Genomic DNA, 25,000 nt, shown 5'->3' on the forward strand with positions numbered 1-25,000 from the left:
TTCATACTGGACTTGGCAGACGTTGCTCACACCATGTTAACCAGCCTATTTGGGTTGGGAGCTGTGTCTACCCAAGTGAAGCTAAGACAAGGTAGGCTCTCTTTGGAGGTTGACCTCTCCAGATTTAGAGTCAGACTTCAGAGCCAGAAGGGTTGTAGGGTTACAGTGCATCAACGCCTTCCTGGTTATCATGCTCTTGAAAGCTGTGACATTAACATGGTGTGACCAGTCCGTGAATTCCATATGAAGAGTCACCATTGGTGTTTGAATACTTTTGTGTCACACGCTCCCTGAACTCATCCTGGTACAGGGCATATGCTTAATAAATATGCCAGATTAGAATTTGTCTTGTTTGTATATGGATGATTTTTGTATTTGTTGAACATACAGCTTTTTGTAGATAAGGCAAGAATTTTATAAACCTTTGATCTTGACAAAGCGGCGTGACATCAGGGTTCTTTACTTCCCATATATTTTACACAAGCACGCACAGGATCACAACCAACTTTTTTAAAGGGTCTTGGCTGTGATTTTATTTCATTGTATTTGTTTTTGACTGCTCTGGGTCTCTGTCGCTGCACACGGGCTTTCTCCAGCTCCAGGGAGCGGGGGCTACTCTCTGGATGCAGTCTGTGTGCTTCTCATTGCGGTGGCGTCTCTTGTTCTGGAGCACAGCCTTAGGGCGTACAGGCTTCAGTCACTGCAGGATGCAGGCTCAGCGGTCATGGCACACAGGCTTGGGTGCCGCGCGGCACGTCGGATCTTCCCAGACCAGGGATCGAACCAGCGTCCTCTGCATTGCAAGGCGGTTTCTCAACCACAGGACCACCAGGGAAGCCCTATTTTACCTATTTTGTTTTAAATTAAAGAAAGAGATGTAGAAGAAAATAGAAAGACAAGTCGTAAAGAGAAATGAACATACCTTAGACGTATTTACTCTCCATTGTATTTTTTAAAGCCATCCTAGGAGACATATACAAAGCACAGTGCACTATAAAGAATATTTAAGTAAGGCCACACATTAACAAGATAACTTTGAGCATGTTTATTTACCTCAAGAAAACATGGTAAAGCCTATTTGTATTTATTTTCAAGAATTGTCCAAATGTGTTCTATCGATAGACGCAACTGTAAGTGTGCGTCTGTGTCACTTCCTCAGGAGATGATTGCCGCGTGGTCGACAGGGGGTCGGAGCTAGTCGCTCTTCTCATTGTTACCAGAATGCAGTATCGGGGATGCGTTTTCAAATGGGGAAAGATAATGCACTGTCTTTGCCTTTTCTCCTGTGCTATTTTGACTGCAGATAGTACCACAGGGACACCAGCAATATCAACGACAACTGTGGAAATTCGCAAAAGCAGTGTTATGACAACGGAGATCACCTCTAAAGTGGAGAAGAGCCCCACCACAGCCAGTGGCAACAGCTCCTGTCCTTCCACGGAGACTGAGGAGGAAAAGGCCAAGAGGCTGCTGTACTGTTCCCTCTGCAAGGTTGCTGTCAACTCCGCCTCCCAGCTGGAGGCCCACAACAGTGGTGAGATGCAGCGATTCCTTCTCTGTCTCAACAGCTCTGCAATTATGCTCCTCTGAATAGATGAGGTCTTTGCAGCAGGGGACAGAGGGGTGGCAGAAAACTGGCAATTGTTACACGGAACTCAGTAACCATTAAAAAGTAAGAATGGCAAGCAAAGTGCCATTGGCATGCGGGCAGTGGAGGGTTTCCAGGGCTCCCATGCCGTGCTGTGGATGCGTGTGTGTGTTTTATAAACACAAGGAGAGTCAGTAAAATTTAATTCTAAAGCATCAGCTTTGTGTTTATATGATTTCTAGATTGCTATGTTATTTTCATGCATTTGCTTCTAAATGAAATTTTCTAAAGTTGCACCAATAATAGAGTTGCAAAATTGGGTTGCACAATTCCATGCAATTTTGGTTAAAACCTCCTTATTATGGTTTTTACGGTAAATAATGTTGTTTGGGCTAAATTTATTTGAACCGGACAATTAAACTTAAGAAAATGCTTCCTATAGACAGAAGCAAGATAAGACATTTTACCTTATCTTGAGGTAAGATATCTATGTGAAAGATTTTACTTATTCTTTCTGACAACCTAAAGATACTATTCCCCTGCTTTGATTGAGGCTCAGAGAAGACATGTGATCAGTTAGGTAACGAGCCATTATTCAAACCCAGGTCTCTCTAACTTAAACACTAAACTTTAATATAGCAGAACTGAAAATACTGATAAGCCAGTATGGAATCCTCTTTGGATATATTTTGATTCCATCCACTTGCTCTTTCTGTATATCTGTGTTTATATATATATATATTTAAAGATGTTATATATCTCTATATAAGCCTAACTAGATATACATATATATATATATATATAATACATATATGGAGAGAGAATATATTTATATTGACTTATATAAAGATTTTATTTATTTATTTATTTATTTATGTCCTGCCTGAGATTTTAGCAAGCCCTTTGGCCCAAGATCAGCTTTTCTCTGAAAGACTGGGGTCATTCCCAGGTCTCTGTCAGCCGTTACAATAGGACAAGAATCATTTGTGAATCATACCCTGAGTTAATAGTGCAGCTGTGCACCGATGGAGTCTTTGACCAATCACTGCTGCCCAAGTAACATTCCAGTATTGACCTCAAGCCTCTAAGGGTGTAATTGCAGGTGGGGGACAATTCCTTCCACGCACACACGCCCCTCCTGCAGGCGGCATGAGTCGTAGTCAGAGAGAGTTCAGGAGGGCAGGGACTGGGACACGCAGAAGAGCATCTGGCCCCAAGTCAGAATCTAAGCCTTCAGATTTCCCCCTCTTTCCTCCTGCAAAGATGTGTTTCCTGGGTGCATGGTCATGGAAGAGAGTGGATATCATTGGATGTCCTTTCAGTGCTCGAGAATTCTTGGTCATTCCCCATCATGACAGAGAAACATTCATTTTGAGGGGAGGCCCATTTTGATAGATAAACAAACCATAGCCTTGGAGGCTGCAGTTAATTTATTAAGAATTTGGATGTCCTTCCTGAATTCTGATCAGAGATGTCTGATTAAGAACAAAGAAGGAATGACTTATTTGATTTAAGAGCCAAGAAGGAATGACTAATTTGATTTTATCACATCAGGTCAGCATTTTCCATATTCCAGTTCTATGGTCATTTATGGTTTGTGTGTCAGAATTGCATTTGGAGCCTTAAATATGTATGTATATGTATAAATATATATTCGTATACTTTGTATGGATAGAAAAGTATATATCTTTATATATAAATAAATTTATATTTAAGTATATTTAAATATATATGCATTTATGCTTATTTAAATATATTTCTGTATGTATTAATATATATACACCCAGGGATTCTGATTTATTGTATATCCTACTGCTGCTGCTGCTGTTTAGTCGTCCAGTCATGTCTTGACTCTTTGCAGCCCTATGGACTGTATAGCTCACCAGGTTTCTCTATCCATGAAGTTCTCTAAGCAAGAATACTGGAGTGGGTTGCCATGCCCTCCTCCAGTGGATCTTCCTGAGTCAGGGACTGGACATGGGATTCTTTACCACTTAACCACCTGGAAGGTCCATATATCCTGCAAATATATCCTATTATATATCCTAAATATATTTCCTACATCCAGGGATTTTGATTTGTTATATAGCCAGGGCCTGGGAAGCTATAGTGTTTGGGAAAAGAAAAAAAAAAAGCAAAACTGTTGCCAAGTGTTTTGCAGGCAGAGCTGAGAACTAGCGTAACCTTCTCACCTGGAGGCTTAGGAGGTGATGGGTTGTCACCCTGACTTGAGCCCCTTTCTAGGCGTGTCCCCTCTGAGGTTTCAGCCCAGGGGGACACCGTGACCCCCACGTCTCTTCCCTCTAAGGTGTTTTTCTCTCCGCATCAGACATCTCCCCGCGGGTTACGCCGAGCGGAAACCCGCGGGGGGACTGTAGACGGCGAGGCTGGACGCACGCCCCTGTCCTGTCCGGGGTGGGAGTGGTCCTCGGCGGCCTCACCATAAGATTGTTGAGCTGGGTTCTCGTTTGGGGCCACCAGAAGCAGGCGCGGAGACAGCGGTGTGAGGGTCCCTGGGCTTTGGGGGGTTATCGCGGTGGGAGAAGGAGACAGGAAGCGAAGGCCCCCAGGACAGGCCGCGTCACCTCGCCAGCCGCTGACGAGGGCCAAAGGAGCTCACCTGCACAGACAGAGCGCCTGGCCCGTCCCTCACAGGCCGGACCTGCGAGGGCCGCACAGAGCAGCAGAACTGAGTCTCCTCAAGTTTGGGGCATAGTTGTTTACAATGCTGTGTCCGTTTCTGCTGCACAGCAAAGTGAACCAGCCACCTGTATACACGGGTCCCCGCCCTCGTGAGCCCCGCCCCACGGCCTCCAAGCCCCACCCCTGCAGGCCATGGAGCTCTGAGCTGAGCTCCTGTGCTGTGTAACAGCCTCCCACGAGCTGTGTGACACGATAGTGTGCGTGTGTCAGCCCCAGGCTCCCATTCACCCCTCCTCTCCGCTTCCCATGCGCACGTCCTCTCTGCGTCTGCAACTCTACTCCTGCCCTGCAGATTCGCTCATCAGTATCACCGTTCCAGACTCCACATATATGCATTAATATACTCTGTTTTCCCCTCTTTCTGACTTACTTCACTCTGTGTGACAGAGTCTCCGTCCATCCACCTTTATGATCACATTGCTCTCCTTGTCCATTTACAATCTGTTGTTTACATTAAAAAAGGTCGTACTACAGGCGCATGAATTCCAGCCTTTGTGAGCTCAGAGGATTTTGAACTACTCTGAAATGACTAGTGAAACTGAAGCTTGTAGTCGGATTTGTGTGTTTCTGGGGATGGCTGCATAATAGAGAGTTCGACAGATGGAGCAGATGGTTTGCTAATTTAATAAATACTAGATCTCATCAGAAATACATCCATTGTTTAGAATATAGACCAGTAAAATGGTTGTCAGAGAGGATTCTGCGCACTGACACTATTTAGAGTTGTCGGTCCATGATGCTAGTGGAAAGCAGGACCCGTTTGATAGCAAGCAGTCCGCTGAATCCCTGTTTTCTAGTTCTCTTAAAGGACCACCTTGCCAGCTGCACTCAGAGCAGACCACAATCATGCCCACCACTGCTTCCATCAATAGATCTTTAAAAGACTTCTCCAATTTCTTCTTAGATCCGGATTTTATTAATAGGAAAACACCGATAAAGACTTGGCTGTGTTTTTCAGGGAACCAGGTTTGAATATCAGTTGTCATCGGAAGCAATCCGGCTGCAGAATGGGGAGATGTGTCTTTTGCATTTGCATTGTAATTCTAAGAGTTTTCTTTTTTATCCCTTTGGAAACATGTCGTAGACATGAGCTAAGGCCTGTGACACTGAGTGGAGAGTTATGCACTTATGGGCTGTTTACGGGAAGTCAACCACCTTCAAGACATGTTTTACTGTTAATCTTGGAAAACGCATTCTTCTTTTTAAAATTTTATTGGAGAATAGGTGATTTGCAATGTTGTATTAGTTTCATATGTACGACAAAGTGATTCGGTTATACGTATATTCGTTCTTCTTCAGATTCTTTTTCCATATAGGTTATTATAGATATTGAGTGGGCTTCCTTGGTGGCTCAGACAAAAGAATTTACCTGCAATAAGGAGACCTGGGTTCGATCCCTGGGTTGGGAAGATCCCCTGGAGAAGGGAATGGCTACCCACTCCAGTATTCTTGCCTGGAGAATTCCATGGACAGAGGAGCCTGGCAAATTACAGTCCATGGGGTCACAAAGAGTCAAACATGACTGAGTGACTAACATACACACACAGAATATTGAGTAGAGTTCCTTGTGCTGTAACATAGGTCCCTGCTGTTTTCCTGCTCTAATCACAGCCTCCTGATTTGCGCCCCGCCCGCCCCCCCACTCTTGTTTCCCCTTTGGTGACTGTACATTTCTTTTTGAAGTCTGTGAGTCTGTTTCTGTTTTGTAAATACGTTCATCTGTATTATTTTTTAAGATTCCACATATAAGTGATATCATGTATTTCTTTATCTGTCTGACTCACATCACTTAGTATTATAATTAATTTCTAGGGACGTCTATGTTGCTGCAAATGGCATTATTCAGTCTTTTTTTGGCTGAGCAGTTCTCCATTGCGTATGGGCATTACTCGTCTTCATCTACTCATCTGTTGATGGGCATTTAGGCTAGTTTCCACATTTTGGCTGGAAAATGGATTCTTAATCATAAATATTGGGAAAACAATTTCCATCAAATACTGCCTTTGTTACAGCTTAATGGAATAGACTAGAGTGAACTAGAAGTGATCAGATTTAATTTTTACCTCAAATCTGCAGAGAACTTTTCTATGTGAACCTTGGCAAGGCAATTGTCTTTGGGGCCCTTTCTCTCTCTTTCTGTCTCTGTCCATCTCTCTCTCTCTCTCTCTCTCATGGAGTTAAGAGGCCATATGCACCTTGTGAGGATGAAATATTATGACATGATTATTAGCAGAAGCACAGCAGCTGCTGTCTGCTCAGTTGCTCAGTCGTGTCTGACTCTTTGTGGCCCCATGGACTGTAGCCCTCCAGGCTCCTCTTTCCATGGAAGCTTCCAGGCAAGAATAGGGATTGGGATGTCATTTCCTATTCCAGGAGATCCTCCCAACACAGGGATGGAACCCGAATCTCTTGTGTCTCAGGCATGGCAGGCAAGTTCTTTACAACTGAGTCGCCTGGGAAGCCCCAGCTGTGTTGCTGTGTTATTTTGTGTGCTTTCTGTTTTTATTTTTCACTACAGTATAACCATTCAAAGTTAGTTATTTTTTTGGAATAGTACTGGAATATAGGATTTCTTTTTTTTTTTTTTTAATTTGGGAGGAAAAGCAGTTCTCCTGAACTTGCTAGCATGATTCAAAAAACTCTAAGAATGCTTGCAACACCATAAGAGGACATACTCTTTATAAGAGACCTTGAAGTCTCCTCTTATTTTTATGTTATGGACACAGATATTATAAAAAGATATGTTTTGTCTCTTTCTTTACAGAAATTCCCCCCAAACATCCTGTTAGGTAATGCTTTGCTTAGCCAATTTTAATGAGTTTCTGTATATAATTGAAAAAAAATCATTTGAAATTTTATAAGCAGACTCATTACTAATTTGGCAGATTTTTCTGGTGATGACTTAAAGTGGTAACATTTGATCATTTTCACTAAGCACATTCCAGCTTTTTGTGCCTACACAGAGCTTATTTTCCCTCACTAAGTTTTAATATAGAGAAAAGTCACTTTATCGAAAGACAGACTTGACTAAATTTTAAAATGCTTAGAGATTTCTAAATTTTTGCTTAAACATGAAAACAGTGTTAAGAAGAAGAAAGAGAAGATTGACTAAAATTTATTGAGCATGTGGGCATGCCAGAAATAATACCTTAAGATAAAAAATGCATCTCCTGCAACACTTCAGTACATTGAAACCTCACAGCTAGTAGAGACAAACTCTGGCTTATACCATCTCAGAACGTGAGCTCATAACTCTCTTTATGAATATGTGTTTGTTGATCTTTATTAATACCCAATACTTTGCTAATCTTCACTGATTGACTGCCATGCATTGGGCCCTTAGAATGAAAATTTGAGCAAAACCCAGGAGTTGCCTTCAAGAAGCCCAGGTCCAGTTTGTGCCTCTGTTCAGGAAGAGACTGTGTAAAGACTTGTTTCCTCTATAGAGATTTGTCATTTCATGTTTCAAGTGAAGAACTCATTTAAGCCAGTCAGTGGTAGTCCAAGTTCATGACCTTGTTATTATTAAGGCCCAGAGATATCTATCACATCTCTTCAAGATCTTCTGGGATGATGATAAGACTTCAGTTAGATGGAAAAAACAGATGGAGACTCTTCTATCACAAGACTGCTGTCATGCCTTCTTTAAACTTTCTACAAATGATTAAAAAAAGGCAGCTCAGCCACATAGCCGCTGTGTTACACATGGTCATGCAGGACATGCTTGAGTACAAGAGCTGTACTATCTAATGTGGTAACCACTAGCCTTAGATGATGATTTAAATCGAAATCAATCACCAATTCAGTAGCAGTAGCCTCATATCAAGTGCTGAAGAGTGTGACTAAAGGCCACCATATTGGTGCCTACAGATCAAGACCATTCCCATCACCCCAGAAGTTTCTATCAGAGAGTGGACTGGAGCCACAATTCTTTTTTTCAAAATATCTTTGACCTATAGTAGATTTACAACGCTGTGTTAGTTTCAAGTGTACAGCAAAGTGAATCCATCATACATGACACACCTACTCTTTCTGTTGTTGTTCAGTCACCCACTCGTGTCCAACTCTTTGAGACCCCTGGACTGCAGCACACCAGGCCTCCGGTCCTTCACAATCTCCCAGAGTTTGCCCAAGTTCATGTTCATTGCATTGGTGATGCTGTCCAACCATCTCATCCTCTGACACCCTCTTCTCCTGCCCTCAATCCTTCCCAGCATCAGGGTCTTTTCCAAAAAGTCATCTGTTCACATAAGATGACCAAAATACTATAGCTTCAGCTTCCGCATCAGTCCTTCCAGTGAATATTCAGGGCTGATCTCCCTTAAGATTGACTGGTTTGATCTCCTTGTTGTCCAAAGGACTCTCAGGAGTCTCCTCCAGCACCACAGTTCAAAGGCATAAATTCTTTGGTGCTCTGCCTTCTTTACTGTCCAGCTTTCACACCGCACATGACCACTGGGAAGACCACAGCCTTGACTATACGAACCTTTGTCAGCAGAGTAATGTCTCTCCTTTCAACACACTGTCGAGGTTTGTCATAGCTTTCCTGCTAAGAAGCAAACATCTGATTTCACGGCTGCCGTCACCGTCTACAGTGATTCTGAGCCCAAGGAGAGGAGCTCTGTCACTGCTTCCACATTTCCCCCTTCTACTTGCCAAGAAGTGATGGGGCTGATGCCATGATCTTAGACTTTTTATTTAGTCTTAAACCAGCTCTTTCACTCTCCTCCTTCATCTTCATCAAGAAGCTCTCTAGTTCCTCTTCTCTTTCTGTCATTAGAGTGGTATCATCTGCACATCTGAGGTTGTTGATGTTTCTCCCGCCTATCTTGATTCCAGCTTGTCACTCATCCAGCCCAGCATTTCTCATGATGTGCTCAGTGTGTAGATTAAACAGACAGGATGACAGCAGACAGCCCTGTCATACTCCTTTCTCAATCTTCAACCAATCAATTGTTCTCTGCAGGGTTCTAACTGTTCCTTCTTGACCCGCATACAGGTTTCTCAGGAGACAGGAAAGATGGTCTGGTATTCCCATCTCTGTAAGAGCTTTCCACAGTTTGTCATGATCCCCACAGTCAAAGGCTTTAGCATAGTCAGTTAAAGAGAGATACATGTTTTCCTGAAGTCCCCTTGCTTTCTCTATCATCCAGCAGATGTTGACAATTTGATCTCTGGTTCCTCTTCCTTTTCTAAATCCAGCTTGGACATCTGGAAGTTCTTGGTTTGCATAGTGCTGAAGCCTAGCATGCAGGATTTTAAGCATAACCTTCCCAGCAGGGGTGATGAGTGCAGTTGTCCAATGCTTAGCACATTCTTTGTTACCACCCTTCTTGGGAATTGGGATGAGGATATGACCTTTTCCAGTCCTGTGGCCGCTGCTGAGTCTTCCAGATTTGCTGACATAATGAATGCAAAACCTTGATGGCAGCATCTTTAGGGATTTGAATAGTTCTACTGGAATTTTTTAGATTCTTATAATTCTTAAATAATGTACGTTGGAAATTGCAATATGGGTGATTTGGAATATATTATCTAACCAAAGAATTTTATGTAGCTGTCAACATTCAGAGTTTAGTTATTTCATGTTTAGTGACTTCTCATGCATAAACAGCTAGAATAAGTGATCTCAGTGTTGTGTCAAGAGGACTTTTCTTACTGTGTACTTTTACATGCCATTTCTTTTAAGAGTGGTTTCATGCTCAGGCCAAACAGAATATTCTGTTCAGTTCAGTCGCTCAGGTGAGTCCAACTCTTTGCAACCCCATGGACTGCGGCACGCCAGGCCTCCATGTCTGTCACCAACTCCCAGAGCTTACTCAAACTCATGTTCACTGAGTCAGTGATGCCATCCAACCATCTGATCTTCTGTCATTCCTTTCTCTTCCTGCCCTTGATCTTTCCCAGCATCAAGGCCTTTTCCAGTGAGTTGGCTCTTCACATCGGGTGGCCAAAGTATTGGCACGTCAGCTTCAGCATCAGTCCTTCCAACTTGCCATTTGGAGGAATAAAAACAGAGAGAGGATGTGGAGGCTTTTGGTGCCAGTTGCACAGTTCAGGTGTAGAGAGTCAAGATAACTTTTTCACTTCGGACACACAAAAGTTGGACCATCGTGCCATTATATTGAATGTTATAGATAAACACCTCAAAAAGCTCTTTGTTGTTTGTATGGATACTGGCCACTTTCCTGCTCACATATCTATAATCTGGATCATCTGAACTGGTCAGTGAGAAAGTAACTAAATGATCTCTGGCTATCACCTGGGTTTGCTGACATCTGTGCTATGTTGAGTCGCTTCAGTCATGTCTGACTCTTTTTGACCCCATGAATGGTAGCCCGCCAGGCTTCTCTGTCCATGGAATTCTCCAGGCAAGAATCCTGGAGTGGCTTCCATGCCCTTATCCAGGGCATCTTTCCCACCCAGTCTAGTCTGACGCTATTAAACCTCATCTCATGGGCATTCTGGAGAATTGAACTTTAAGGTATTGAAATTTATTTTATAGAAGGGCAAGTTTTGCAAGGTACATTGCCCTTCAAATGAATCCTCTGAAACTCCCTTTGTACTGTTTAGACAGTTAATTTGTCAGCTTGAATCAAGACTTAAAAATAGTCATATTTTGTCCCTAGAACACCCCTTATGAAAATCTATCATAAGGAAACAACCTTAGGATGGATTTTAAAAGATTAATGAGTAGGATAATTATATAGGGAAAGAGGAAAATAATACAAATATCTAATATTAGACAAGTGGTTAAATATATAGCATTCATGTATTGTAAGCCTATGCTGTCATTAAAAATCATGTACATTTTTTAAAGTATGTATAATTCCAAGGAAAGTTCTACACAGAATTATTTTGTTATCCAAATGTTTTAAATGCACATGTACAAGTAGGAAATCAAAGACTGGCACATGATGACCACCATTAAAATTCTGATATGTCTCTGTGGAAAAATTCTTAAAGAGATGGGAATAACAGACCACCTGACCTGCCTGTTGAGAAACCTATATGCAGGTCAGGAAGCAACAGTTAGAACTGGACATGGAACAACAGACTGGTTCCAAATAGGAAAAGGAGTACGTCAAGGCTGTATATTGTCACCCAGCTTATTCAACTTATATGCAGAATACATCATAAGTAATGTTGGGCTGGATGAAGCACAAGCTGGAATCAAGACTGCTGGGAGAAATATCAATAACCTCAGATATGCAGATGACACCACCCTTGTGGCAGAAAGTGAAGAAGAACTAAAGAGCCTCTTGATGAAAGTGAAAGAGGAGAGGGAAAAAGTTAGCTTAAAACTCAACATTCAGAAAACCAAGATCATGGCATGTGGTCACATTACTTCACGGGAAACAGATGCGGAAACAATGGAAACAGTGAGAGACTTTATTTTTGAGGGCTCCAAAATCACTGCAGATGGTGACCGCAGCCATGAAATTAAAAGATACTTTCTCCTTGGAAGAAGAGCTATGACCAACCTAGACAGCATATTAAAAAAGCAGAGACATTTCTTTACCAACAAAGGTCCGTCTAGTCAAAGCTATGGTCTTTCCATTAGTCATGTATGGATGTGAGAGTTGGACAGTGAAGAAAGCTGAGAGGGGAAGAATTGATGCTTTTGGACTGTGGTGTTGGAGAAGACTCTTGAGAGAGCTTTGGACTGCTAGGAGATCCAGCCAGTCCATCCTAAAGGAAATCAGTCCTGAACATTCATTGGAAGTACTGATGCTGAAGCTGAAACTCCAATATTTTGGCCACCTGATGCAAAGAACTGACTCAGTGGAAGAGACCCTGATGCTGGGAAAGACTGAGGGCAGGAGGAGAAGGGGACGACAGTGAATGAGATGGTTGGATGGCATCACTGACTCGACGGACATGCGTTTGAGTAAACCCCAGGAGTTGGTGATGGACAGGGAGGCCTGTTGTGCTGTAGTCCATGGGATCGCAAAAAGTTGGACACGACTGGGCAATTGAACTGAACTGTGAATACCTCTCCTTGGAGGAACTGTAAGTTTGGTTTTTTTTTTTTTTCCATTTTAAAGAAGTTTCCCCAGTTTCCCTGATGACCTAATGGATGACTGATTTAATTTTAGAAAGCCATTCAGTTTTCTTGCTCACCTCCCTTTTCTTTACACAAGTACCTAACTTAAGTGCCATCTAGGGGCTTCCCTGGTGGTCCAGTGATTAAGAATCTGCCTGCCAATGCAAAGGACACGGGTTCATCCCTGGTCCCTGAACTAATATCCCACATGCTGAGGTGCAGCTAAGCCCATGCTCCACAACTACCTCCTGTGCTCTAGAGCCTGAGCTCCTGGGGAAAAGAGGCTACACGATGAGAAGCCTGCAGACCACATGGCTAGAGAGGAGCCCCCAGTGGCTGCAACTAGAGAAAACCCCACGCACAGCAGCTAAGACCCAGTGCAGCCACAAATGAATGCATTAAATTCAAATAAAGAGCCATCTGGAAAATGGAATCGGTAAAGACGATGGGGGAGTAAAGGGAAAGCTAGCCTCCATTCACTCCACACCACTATTACTTTGATTTTTGCAGATAAAATATCTTGATCCAAGGCAATCAAAAACAAACAAACAAAATTAGTATTTCTAGGAGCATTATGACTTGCTGGATCTAAACTCTGGTTGGAGAATGATTTTGCATTTCAGGAAACATGGAAGCTTCAAATGAAGGTCATTGTCAGCGCCAGCCTTTTAAAAGTGGTGGGAAGAAAACAGCCCATTGAAAGTACAGAAGCAGCTTTTCGAGGGCCCTGCTGTGCAGTCACAAGGAAAGGCACCAGCCTGGCGGGATATTTACACGTGGATGAAATCAGAGGTGATCAAACCGGCCATTGCAAAACCACTGCTGTTCATATAGCATCCTGGTTCCGGATTACAGGGGAAGAAGGAGAATGAAAGACTCAAATTAAAATCCAAGTTTAGAAAACACAGCATTAACAACATAGAGAAGTTAAAGGTGGTGAGAGATTCCTGTGGAACTGGAATGCAGCTGACTCAGACAGCCTTAGTGGATTTCTGACTAAATCCCATAGTTCAAGGAACTTATTTAGAAATCCACCTTCTACCCATCAGTAACTTCAAGTAGTGTTTGCTTTGTGAACCGGGCAATTAACTTAACCTTTCTTAGTCCCAGTTTATCTCTAAAATGGGCATAATATTGTCAGCTATCTCATACCACAGCTAGGAGCAGGTGGGTAATTTAGCACAATAGGTGCAATGCTGGAAAATAAAATAAGCACAAATCCTCCCAGGAATCACTATTTTTAGATTGTTCATGCACATTTGAGCTCTCAAAAAAAGGTAAATGCTTGAGAAATAAGAGTATGTGTTTTCTTAATTGTAGCTGTACTTGGAGCAAATATAGCTACCCAGACAGGCTACTGAAGCTTTCAGCTCTTTTGAAACTATCTAATAGCAATTTAATTATGACTGACAATCTGCTCCTAGCACAGGAGGTTACGCTGTACAAAAGTTCCACTCTGCTAGACGATGACTGCTAACCCCAGAGTCAAAGCTATTAGCTGGAGTTTTTCACCCAATCTTGGCATGATTTTAAACATGTGTCTGGTGTGTGTGTGTGTGTGTGTGTGTTTGCTTGCATCCACGTAAGGCGTGCATGAGTGGATATACTTAATTTTCCTATCTTTAGTAGCTTCTGGGGAGGGACTGCACTGAAACAATAATGCTAATGATGCAGTGATTTTTCTGCGAGGTTGGCATTTCTCCAGTGTTCACATACCTTCTGTTCACATCTCTTCTTCTAGGGTCAGATATAGGCGAGTCCGAAGATATTAAGGAGAACATTTTGTTTTCTGAATCTTTACCTACTGTTGCTAAGATCTTTACCTACCTTTGCTCACCCCCTACTACTGGGGCCAAATCTTTAATCCCTTCTCCTCTTCCTAATCCACCTGACACTCAATCTTGAGTCACATTACCCAGGCCAGACTTTTTTTTATCATCCTCCCAAGCAAAATAAAGTAATTCTATCTTCACATAGGTAGAAACAGCTTTTTGATTCATTTTAGTTGCCACTATCAAACACCAGCTCAAACAGGAGACATTAACCATAGTGAGTTGAGGGGCCTTCAGGAAAGTCGGGATGAGAATTCTTTTAATACTTACTTATTTGGCTGTGCCAAGTCTTGGTTGCAGCACACAGGAGCCTCACTGCATCATGAGGGATCTTTCGTTGTGGCCTCGGACTCTCCAGTTGTGGCATGGAGGCCTAGTTGATCTGTGCAGTTCCCCAAACACAGATGGAACCCTCATCCCCTGCATTGGAAAGTGGATTCTTAATCACTGGACCACCAGATGCTTTTGAACTGTGGTGTTGGAGAAGACTCTTAAGAGTCCCTTGGACAGCAAGAGATCCAACCAGTCCATCCTAAAGGAAATCAGTCCTGGGTGTTCATTGGAAGGACTGATGCTGAAGCTGAAACTCCAATACTTTGGCGACCTGATGTGAAGAACTGACTCATTGGAAAAGACCCTGATGCTGGGAAAGATTGAAGGCAGGAGGAGAAGGGGACGACAGTGCATGAGATGGTTGGATGGCATCACTGACATGTTGGACATGAGTTTGAGCAAGGTCTGGGAGTTGGTGATGGACAGGGAGGGCTGTTGTGCTGCAGTCCATGGGGTCGCAAAGAATCAGACATGACTGAGTGACTGAACTGAACTGAACTGAACTGAACTGAACCAGAGAAGTGCCCAGGATGAGAATTTTCTCCTACTCACTGCTGCTTAGACATTCCTAAGCCACACGGGCCCTGGGAATGCTCCATCAGTTTGACTGAATAAGCTGCATGGAAAAAAAAAAAAATTTTAATAAAATCATCTGTTTGGATATAGAACGTTGGATAATCATCTGCTCACATAGTGACACAAAAGCTTCTGATCTGTATGAAGATTGCATACATGAAAGCTTGGCAAAATGATGCACACGTGTGTGCATATAGACACGTCCATTCATTCATTATGTGCGTATATACGCATGCATTGCTCCCCCTTACTCTCGTTTATGGTTCTTCTTACAAAGTCGGAAGCGTCGGGTCATTAGACCACAGGGCCGGGTCGAGAACAAGCCCAGGACAGCCTCACCCCCACCACCATGGACAGGTGCCCTAGCTCTGTATTTTAGCTGTTCTGGTTTTTTCCCAACATGTTGACTCTTTTCTCTCTCCTTACTATGTTGATATATGAATATTGTCATTGTTGTGCCTAAGGATAGAGGTTCAAAGTGAGGGATCTAAGTTGTAAAAATATGCATTTTTTTAAATACTGGACTCAGTAAAGTTATCATTTTGCAAGAGAGAAACATATGGCTATAAACCTGTTCCATGTATTCATTGCCTCTTATCGAAGACATTGGTGACTGGCTCCAAGCTGAAAGCCCTCAACATCTTTCTTTGTTGATGTTGAATGGTTCTGAGAAGCTGATTCAAGAACAAGAAGTTAAGAATCTCTTTTCTTCTGTGTTTCCAGAACTGATAAGTGAAAGTGAAAGTCGCTCAGTCGTGTCCAACTCTTTGCAACCCAATGGACTATACAGTCCATGGAATTCTCCAGGCTAGAATACTGGAGTGGGTAGCCTTTCCCTTCTCCAGGGAATCTTCCCAACCCAGGGATCAAACACATGTCATAAAGACAATTAAGATGATAAAACCTCTAAAACATAATTTAAAAAACCCAGAATGGCAGGAAGAATATAAATGATGACAAAAGAAAATTTCAGAGCAAAAACACATGGCTAAACAAGAAGTAAAGAATATTTATCAACTCCAAGAAGGAAATTGTGAAGAAAAATTTTGAGAGAACACTGCCATCCTGAATTTTAGTGTTTAAAAAAAAAAAGCAAATGTCGATGAGTAGAGTAACATTAGTTATGTGGGATGGGCAAATGTGGTTGGTGTAATAAAAAAGAATTTCTTAGAGTGTACCCACCTAGCCAGTGAAACCCCTTTTATAGTAATTTTTTTAACATTTGAAATTTAATAGCCAATCAATGTGAATTTTGCTATTCTAACAGGACCTTTTTTTTTCAGAGTCATTAAGATCTCTATACTGTTATGTTCCTTCTTTGAGCCTAAACTACACAGTGAGGAAAGCTTGTGTGTATTCCGTTCAGAAAGTGGGTATTTAATTAGTGCCACCTCTGTAAGCACACCCTGTTTAAGCTGATTACATTTGTTACACCTCATCTCCAACTAAACCTGTAGCAACTAAGTCACCCTTCCTCATCAGGTATCATTCATGTCTCATCAGCACCAAGAGGAAGCCACACCTATTTAACGTCATCTCAGGACTTTGCGTTTACTCCTGTACTGATGGTGCTTGTTTGTTACCCGGGACATAGAAGCATGCGCAATAAGTCATGTTAACACGTGGCCGTCAGAGCACATGGTTGTGGTTTTCTGCGTCATGAGTGTGTTTGAAGCAGAACCCCCGGAAGCCCTGCACTCAGACTCAGCATCACACCACGTGGTGTTGCCGCATCGTGTCTTGGAGGCAATTACTAGCTAAGAGTTCTCTCCTCTTTTTCTCTCTCTCTTTTTTTTTTTTAACATTTCTGGCAGGTACCAAGCACAAAACGATGCTAGAAGCTCGGAACGGAAGTGGGGCTATCAAAGCCTTCCCCAGGGCAGGTGTGAAAGGCAAAGGCCCAGCGAACAAGGGAAATACAGGCCTGCAGAACAAAACGTTTCACTGTGAAATCTGTGACGTGCACGTCAACTCGGAGACACAGCTGAAACAGGTAGGCAGAGCCCACCCCGGAAGTGGGGGCGCACAGGGCATGACTCTGCCTGCCTTGCGCCCTGTCTGCTCTTCTGCTCCCTCCCACCCATCCATCCACCTAGCTTCTTACTCAACCCCCTTCTTTACCTGTGCGTAGGTTAGTTGCTTATAGGAATGCTGAAATGTAGCGGCTTCAACACCCTTCCCAGCTTGTCTGAAGTGAGTCTGTGCTGTTCTTACAGATGAAGAGTGGGAGGCGAGGGGGCTACAAGGAGTTCTCTTCCTTACCAGGTTTCCCACTCGAAAGGGCTGCTTTTCGCTAAAGGTCAAAGTGCAGCATTCCATGTTTCCTTGTTTAGAGATGTACATGCTACCGCTAATTTTACCCTGTGCCCTTCTTTCATGTCGCTACCTTATTACCTGGTGGTGCTGTTCTAAATCCTACAGCCACACGCTAAGGGGATGGAGTCACTGTTACTCTAATAGCCTTCCAGAGGGATCGGGTCTACCTTGCTGCTGAAGTCCCAGCCCTCATACTGTATTGTGTTTCATATGCATACGTACCTTCTTGCACTGATTTTTATGCACCCTAGTTATTTATCTTTAGAATTTAAGGGGTTGACATTTGGCTGTACAAATGTGAGGGTAAATATTAGTATGGAAATAAATCCGTGCCTGCCTGGCCACCTTGGTTTATTTGCACATAAAATTCCTTCAGACATTTCTTTCCTTTGTAAATGTCCATAAACTGAGATCTGTGCTCTGATAAGGAGAGAAGCTGGGAAAAAGAAGACACTGCCATGTGTTACAAATAGAATAAAATGGCAGCATAAAAGTATCTCTCCTCGAGGCAACCACGACCAAGGACAAAAGTGCATGTTCTTTTATTTCTGTCTTTCTGCAACTTGCTTGAAATGATTAATATCCTTCCCCAGGTTAAAACAATACTTTTGAGGGGTTCGGAGGATGATTTCTTTAAAGCTGTCCCTGTTCATTGCTTTTAATAGCACATTAGCAGTAGAAGGCACAAAGACAGAGCTGCTGGGAAGCCCCCGAAACCTAAATACAGCCCTTACAACAAACTGCAGAAGGCCGCGCATCCGCTGGGGGTGAGTGTCACTTCTGCTTCCAGGTAGAGTGGAGCCTTTCTTGGAGGATTTCATTTGTCAGTTCCTAAGGGAGATAAACGGAAGACGCCCAAGTAAAAACGGTTGATTTGAAAGCCCAACCCCTCTGCCGCCAACAGAATCACTGGTTTCCTGAGTTGGGTGGGCTCCTGTCCCCGTTAGCTAAAGTCAGACATCTTTTCAGTTGGGCTCAGGTTTATAGAGCATGGGGATGGAAAGAAACCCAAATTTGCGTCAGGTAAGTAATCACGGGAAATCTGAACCTGAGGTTAGCGGGAACTGTTAAGAAAGGTTGGTGAGGAACAAATTCTTCCAGCTTCTTTTTAAGATCTCCAAGAGATAAAGGATTGCTGTTATTTCCCTCAACAATTCTGGCTTTTAAACAGTCTGAAAGGTGTGGCTCGTTTAAAAAGAAAATTCACCTTAGGACACTATTTAAGGCCTGGGAAATAGTTCCTGAGACATGCCCTCTTGTTTTTTACACTAGTACGCATATTAGTACTGATGTCCCGACCTAGAATTTTTACAAGATTTTAGGGGAAAACTGTAAACCTCCTGACATTTTAAGCTGTTTATTTATAAGCGTAGGCTTCCCTGATAGCTCAGTTGGTAAAGAATCCACGTGCACTGCAGGAGGCCCCAGTTCAATTCCTGGGTCGGGAAGATCCCCTGGAGAAGGGACAGGCTACCCACTCCAGTAGCTTGGGCTTCCCTTGTGCCTCAGCTGGTAAAGAATCCACTTGCAATGCAGGAAACCTGGTTTCGCTCCCTGGGTTGGGAAAAGACCCTGGAGAAGGGAAAGGCTTCCCACTCTTTATAGGATTTTAGGCGATCTATCCACTTTTAGGCCATCTACCCACTTTTTATAGGATTTTAGGGGAAATCTGTAAACCTCCTGACACCTTAAGCTAATTATTTATAAGCATAGGCTTTTTTTCTGGTTTAAGTGACCATAGGTTACATCTGAGAGATGCAGGGTTCTGCACTGTTTAGCTATAATAAACCATAACTGTGTGTATAAAAAATTAAGATGGAGAACAATTGCTCTACAGTATGTGCTGAATTATGCATTTTGAAATCTGTTTTCTTCAAAATAGATCTTATTAATAATCAGTGCTATTGTGTGCTGCCGACACGTGAAAACACAGTTAAAGGAAAACTGCAATCATCTATTGTGAGACCTCAGAATGAGTTGACCCAATTAATTTAGTAGCATCACCCATTTGTATGCAAATGAAATCCCTTTGCTCTTTTGGATAGAATGCATTTTAGCTGCTGTAAGAGACTTTGAATTCTACTCAGAGTGGATGTTTCAGCAGTACCAGCCATAACCTGAGTGCTATTTCTGACCGGTGGAGATGCCACATTCAACAATCAAGTGAATAGTTCTTAAATAAACAGAGAAGTCAAATTGTGTTAATGTTAGCTTCCAAAGCCTCCTGCTTAACTAGCACAGTTACTGTTTCCATAAATGGAAACATTCCCTTCACGAGAACAGCCATCTTACTAACACTACTCCTCAGAGAATAAACTGGTATGGCAGCATAGTGTCAGAATGTTGGTACCAATGAAAGCAAAACATGGCAAAGTTTTCGGGGGAGATCATTTTTCTTCCCTTCTTTCGTGAAAGCGGAATTTTATTATTTTTACATCTCTTGATTGGTGCTCACACCTTCCTGTGCTACTCTCTTGTCACATCTGCATAGTCAGAGTAGCTGACAGCATTAATCAATTTCTCTTTAAAAAGTCTATTCCCTGGGACTTGCCTAGCCCATCCAGTGGCTGACATTCCACACTTTGACTACAGGGGGTGGGTTTGACTCCTGGTGGGGAACTAAGATCCCAGATGCCGGCCAGCCCACCCAAAAATAAATAAAAAAGTAAACATTTTAAAATGTTCATTCTCTGCTAGTTAAAATGTGTGTAAAGAGTGGAATAAAAAAATTCCCTATTTTTTCTAAAGATGAATAGTTTCCTCAGGAAGTATATTTATCATGAAAAATAAGATAGCAGAGTACTTTTCTGCACATCCATTTAACATCCTAGATCAAGCCATTTTCTGGGATCTTCCAGTTTCTCCAAAAGGAAAGATGTTCTACAGTTTCCATTATTCTTTTAAAATTTGTTTTATTGATGTATAGTTGATGTACAATGCTGTGTGTTAATTTCTGCTGTACAGAAAAGTGATGTTATACATATATAATATTTATATATATATATTCAGTTATACATATATATAATATATAACAACATAGCATTATACATATATATATATATATATTGGGTTGGCTAAAATGTTCAGGCTTTCCATAGATGTTCTGTACATATATATATAATATATATTATATATAATAATATATATTGTATTACATATACATATATATGTTATATGTTATATATATATATAATATATATTGGGTTGGCTAAACAATTTGATTAGGTTTTCTATAAGATGTTCTGTGTGTGTGTGTGTGTGTGTGTGTGTGTATAGGGTTAGCTAAAAAGTTTATTCAGATTTTCCATAAGATGTTCTGTGTGTGTGCGTGTATATATATATGTATATTGGGTTGGCTATAAAGTTTGTTCAGGTTTTCCACAGATGCTCTGGATGTCTCTCTTCCTTTTCACGTCCTCTTCCGTTAGGGTGGTCCCAGGACACTGAGCGTGCATCCCCGTCTACCATGGTTCTACTGCACTTCCCAGGGCGTGCCTTTACCCGGGTGGGGGTGCCCGCTCTGTTTTACCAGCCAGCCCCTCTTCTGGACGCTCCCGGTGAACCCAGAGACTTTGGCTCACCTGCTCTTCTTTCTCCCCGCCCTGCAGGTGAAGCTGGTCTTCTCCAAGGAGCCGTCCAAGCCACTGGCGCCGCGCCTGCTGCCCGGGCCGCTGGCCGCCGCCGCGGCCGCCGTGGCCGTGAGCTCGCCGTTCGGGCTGCGGGCCGCGCCCCCCGCGCTGCTGCCGGCGCTGCCCCCCGCGCTGCTGCGGCCCGCGCCGGGGCCTATGCGCAGCGCGCACGCGCCGGTGCTCTTCGCGCCCTACTGAGCGCGCGGCCGGCCTGCAATAACTCACAAACCACACGCCGAACAGAGAACTATGCAGCGTTTATTTATAGTTTAAAGTATATCTGAAGAGCCAGGACTTTTGATAGTGAACTGAAAAGATTATGGAAAAGATGAAGTAAAAAGAGGGAGGTCTGGGGGCGGGCGGGAGGGGCGGTATTGTCTCCAAATTAAAGCATTCCTCTTGAACATTGAGTGTTTTAGAAGTGATCTCCAGCCTTGACCTGTAGTGGCACCTAGAACCTCCGAAGCCTTTGTGACACGCCTTTTGGGCGCCTGTTTCCCCCGCATTGTCTTTCCTGCTTTATGAGACAACTATACATTGTCTGAGGGCATTAACTGGTTCCAGTGTGTATATAAATAATCATATACTCTGTAGATTAAAATAATGCAAAAAAAAGGGAAAAAAAACACAAAAAAACAAAAGCAACACTGTGAATCGTAGAGCCCGTGGTCCTGTTGCTCTGACAGCAATTCCGGGTATTCATCCCAACTAAGGGAGGTGCAGTAGGCGTCTGGTAGAACAGTAGTCCTGTGTCTCAGCCTATGCCACTAGGTTCTCAAGAATTGCAGAAGGTAGGACGAACAACTGTTTCATGCCAGTAAGCAGTCAACAGATAAACACCACCATCTGGTGTGGTGAAGGTCCCCAGCTCACCCTCTCCCGTCCTGCCCACCCTGGAGATGACTTTCAGTCCAGAACAAAAGAACAGGGCTGACTTAGAATAGAGGTGGGAGAGACTTTAATAAAAATAGTTTCTCACAGAGTGCTTTCCCCCCACACTAAGGCAGTGTTGCTGGAAACAGAGTGTTTTTCAAATGCTTATATCTGAAAACAGGTAAACCCATGCATCATGGGGGTCCAGAAAGAAACCAGTACGACTGTTCTGTTTCAAGGATGAGGGACAATCCTAACCTAGCATGATAATGCAAAGTACAGATTTTTCACATTAGTACGTATCCACTAAAAACAAAGAATATTACACCTCTGCAATATCCCCTTTATATCATACCAGTAGGGTTGTCTCTTAGGCAAAGTTTTCTGCTTTGACTATGATGGTAGACATTAGCTATTGTTGGTGGGTTTTTCTTTCTTTTTTTTCCTATATTTCCTACTGACATGATATAAACAAGTAATATATATATTTAAATATTAGAAAAAACAAAGAAAAATGAATCTGCATTCATTTCAGACCAGGGGTATAGAGTTAAAAAATACTGTTAAGTTGCACTTGGCCATCATTTCTCTAGTGGAGTTGTGAAATACTAACAGCCTTCAATATTCACCATAAGGCTGAAAGGAGTTGATGTTTTACCTTTAAAACAAGATTTATCAGGGGTATATATAAATATATGTATATTGTATATATGTTAGAAAGTTTAAGAGTATAACTTATAAAAAGAAAATCTATATAAAATAATTATATATCCATCCCGTGTTACATGTTATCATTAAGTTGGTAACAAATGGCATAAAAATAGCTGTGCCTTTAATTCGTGGTAAAGGCTATTTGCTTTTTCCCATAGAAAGCTAACATATACCTATCACCTGTGATGGGGTTTGATGCAGCCAGTCTGTTGCATTAATAAGAATAATGACACTCAAACTTCAAACAATGGAAACGTGTACAAATCCACTCTACCAGATTTAGGTTTAGAGAAAAAAACATATTTTTGAAAAGGTTTTGTAGAGAACTATTTAAAAATATACAGAAAGGCTGAGTATGGCCTTCCTGAAACTGCTCTTATCTAAAATGTAGTAGACTTTTGAGCGTCTAAAGATGCAAGGTGAAACCGTTAGAGAGATGGGTATTTAGCATTTGTCATTTTATATTTAAGAAACACCTGTAGCGTGCTTGGTGCTCAACATTAAACATGGTCTTTGGAGTTATTCTCCACCACCCAGCTAAAGACATTTGTCATATAAACACATCTTTAAAGCAGTTGACTTTGTATATCTTTTGTTAAACAACTGACCAAAAGCAAAAAGGAAGAGAGGAGAGAAGGAAGGAAAGAAGGGAAAGAAGAAAAGAGAAAGTGTTCCATCAGTCGTAAAAGGGATTTTGAACCGTATCTCTTATGCCTAAGCATGTTGATTAGGACTGGAATCTGTTTTTGAGAGCATCTGGTGACAGCGCGTCTGCCAGCACCTCTACTTTCTGGTCTTGGCGAGCACTTCCTTTGCTTCACCCTCAGACCCGCCCTGTTCAGCCAGGTGGAGAGTTAGCTCATGTGTTTTGTTCTTTGGGTCTGTCTGTATCCTGTGTGACAAGTTTTGGACAGTCTTGACCTTTAGTTTCTGCTTTGTCAGATATTTTCACTGTTCACGCTGTCAGCCCGAATCCCTGTCCAACAGCATTCACGCCTCTAAAGCCTCCCCTTCTGTTGGAGAACACAGTGTTGATCAATGCAGCCTTGCTGCAGTGAACTCTGCTGTCCTTCCCCGTTCTCACCAAAGTGGAGGAGCCGGTCCACCCAAAGTCAGGGCCTGTGCAATCGAGGAGTCCTGGATCACGAGACGTGACTGACTTTAATGATTTGCTGGGAGACAAATAAATCAGCCATATTTTCTCCATCAGCCATATGAGAAACCTCAGAAACACCTAAATCCCTTCAGCTTCACTTCACTATGGAACCATTTTGTTTAAATGGTCTTTAAAGTTGGAGTTGTAATCATCCGTTGTCTTTACTCGCTACCTAATAAAGGATGAAGCCTAACCATAGAACTTAATGCTGGGTTCTCTGTGAATCGTTTCCCTACATGCCATGTATTTATCAACACCAGATCCCTGTCTATCATGGTTCAAGCTGCTATCAAGTTCTACCCTTTCCCTGAGGGAACTTCTTTTCATGAATAAAGATCAGTAATTCAGAACATCCTGAGAGGGCTCTGACCTTACGGTTTTATGTCCCTTCTCACGCCACATACGCACGGGCAAGGGAGTGATAGACGAGGTGTCTCTGACCTCATTTCAAACAAATATAAATGCATTGCAAGAGCCAAACGCTTCTGGGAAAAGCATTGTTGCACCTCATCCAGATTACCCAGGCAAATGGAAACAGTCCTTGGGAAGGCACTGTATTTCTCTTCTGAGAAAACAGGTGATTACAAGTGACAAATCTCTCCTCTCCCTGGTCCTGAACTTTGAATTGTGGCCGTTCCATACAATAAGCAAACACTGTTGGCTTTTGGCCGTGAGTATCGTCACTGCCGCATCTCAGAGGACCGCAGGCTTCAGGTCCTGTTGGGTTTCCGTTTTTCACTTGCAATAATTCATGGCTGTTATCAGAGATATACTTTGGTTTTTTGAAAGGTGCTACATACTTTGTTGCCAAGGAACTGTTTAGCCAAGAGAACTTTTATACTTACTTGGAAATTAAAAGGACAGGAAATCATAACACAAAGGAATACAAATGAAAAGGCTTAAAACCAGGATTATTCAGTGTTTATTGTGGATGTGCTCAAGTATGTTTCCAAGGCACAAAACCATTACACGGTGGTTATGGGCAGCGAGTTTCACTTACCATTAATGCTTTAATATCTTTGTCTCCACACCATGGAATATTTCAACTTTCCTGAAGAAATCAGATCAAAAAGCTAAAAAAAAAAAAAAAAGACTTGAATGGTTTAGAGAGAAAACTTCCTTCAACTCTCAGTTGGCCTATGGAATCACCTCCCTGTACATTAGCATGGATGGCATCCCATTAGTCACTCTTTGTACACAGGTGGTGCTCGTGGTAAAGAACGCGCCTGCCAATGC

General features: G+C 42.4%; 1 protein-coding gene across 3 annotated transcripts in view; it reads left to right on the forward strand.

Annotated features, from left to right (window-relative positions):
• The window catches only part of ZNF385D (zinc finger protein 385D), a 981,977-nt gene extending 960,593 nt beyond the window's left edge, over window positions 1-21,384 (forward strand). For all 3 annotated transcript variants that reach the window (XM_070781567.1, XM_070781569.1, XM_070781568.1), the window contains 4 exons: window positions 1,304-1,534; window positions 16,894-17,072; window positions 18,061-18,162; window positions 21,004-21,384. In XM_070781567.1, coding sequence (XP_070637668.1) covers window positions 1,304-1,534; window positions 16,894-17,072; window positions 18,061-18,162; window positions 21,004-21,222 — 731 coding nt within the window. In that variant the 3' untranslated portion in view covers window positions 21,223-21,384. The remainder of the gene's footprint in view (window positions 1-1,303; window positions 1,535-16,893; window positions 17,073-18,060; window positions 18,163-21,003) is intronic.
• The last annotated feature ends 3,616 nt before the right edge of the window (window positions 21,385-25,000 follow it).

The sequence above is a fragment of the Bos indicus genome, chromosome 27 (assembly GCF_029378745.1).
Source record: "Bos indicus isolate NIAB-ARS_2022 breed Sahiwal x Tharparkar chromosome 27, NIAB-ARS_B.indTharparkar_mat_pri_1.0, whole genome shotgun sequence".
In the NCBI taxonomy this organism is placed as follows: Eukaryota; Metazoa; Chordata; class Mammalia; order Artiodactyla; family Bovidae; genus Bos; species Bos indicus.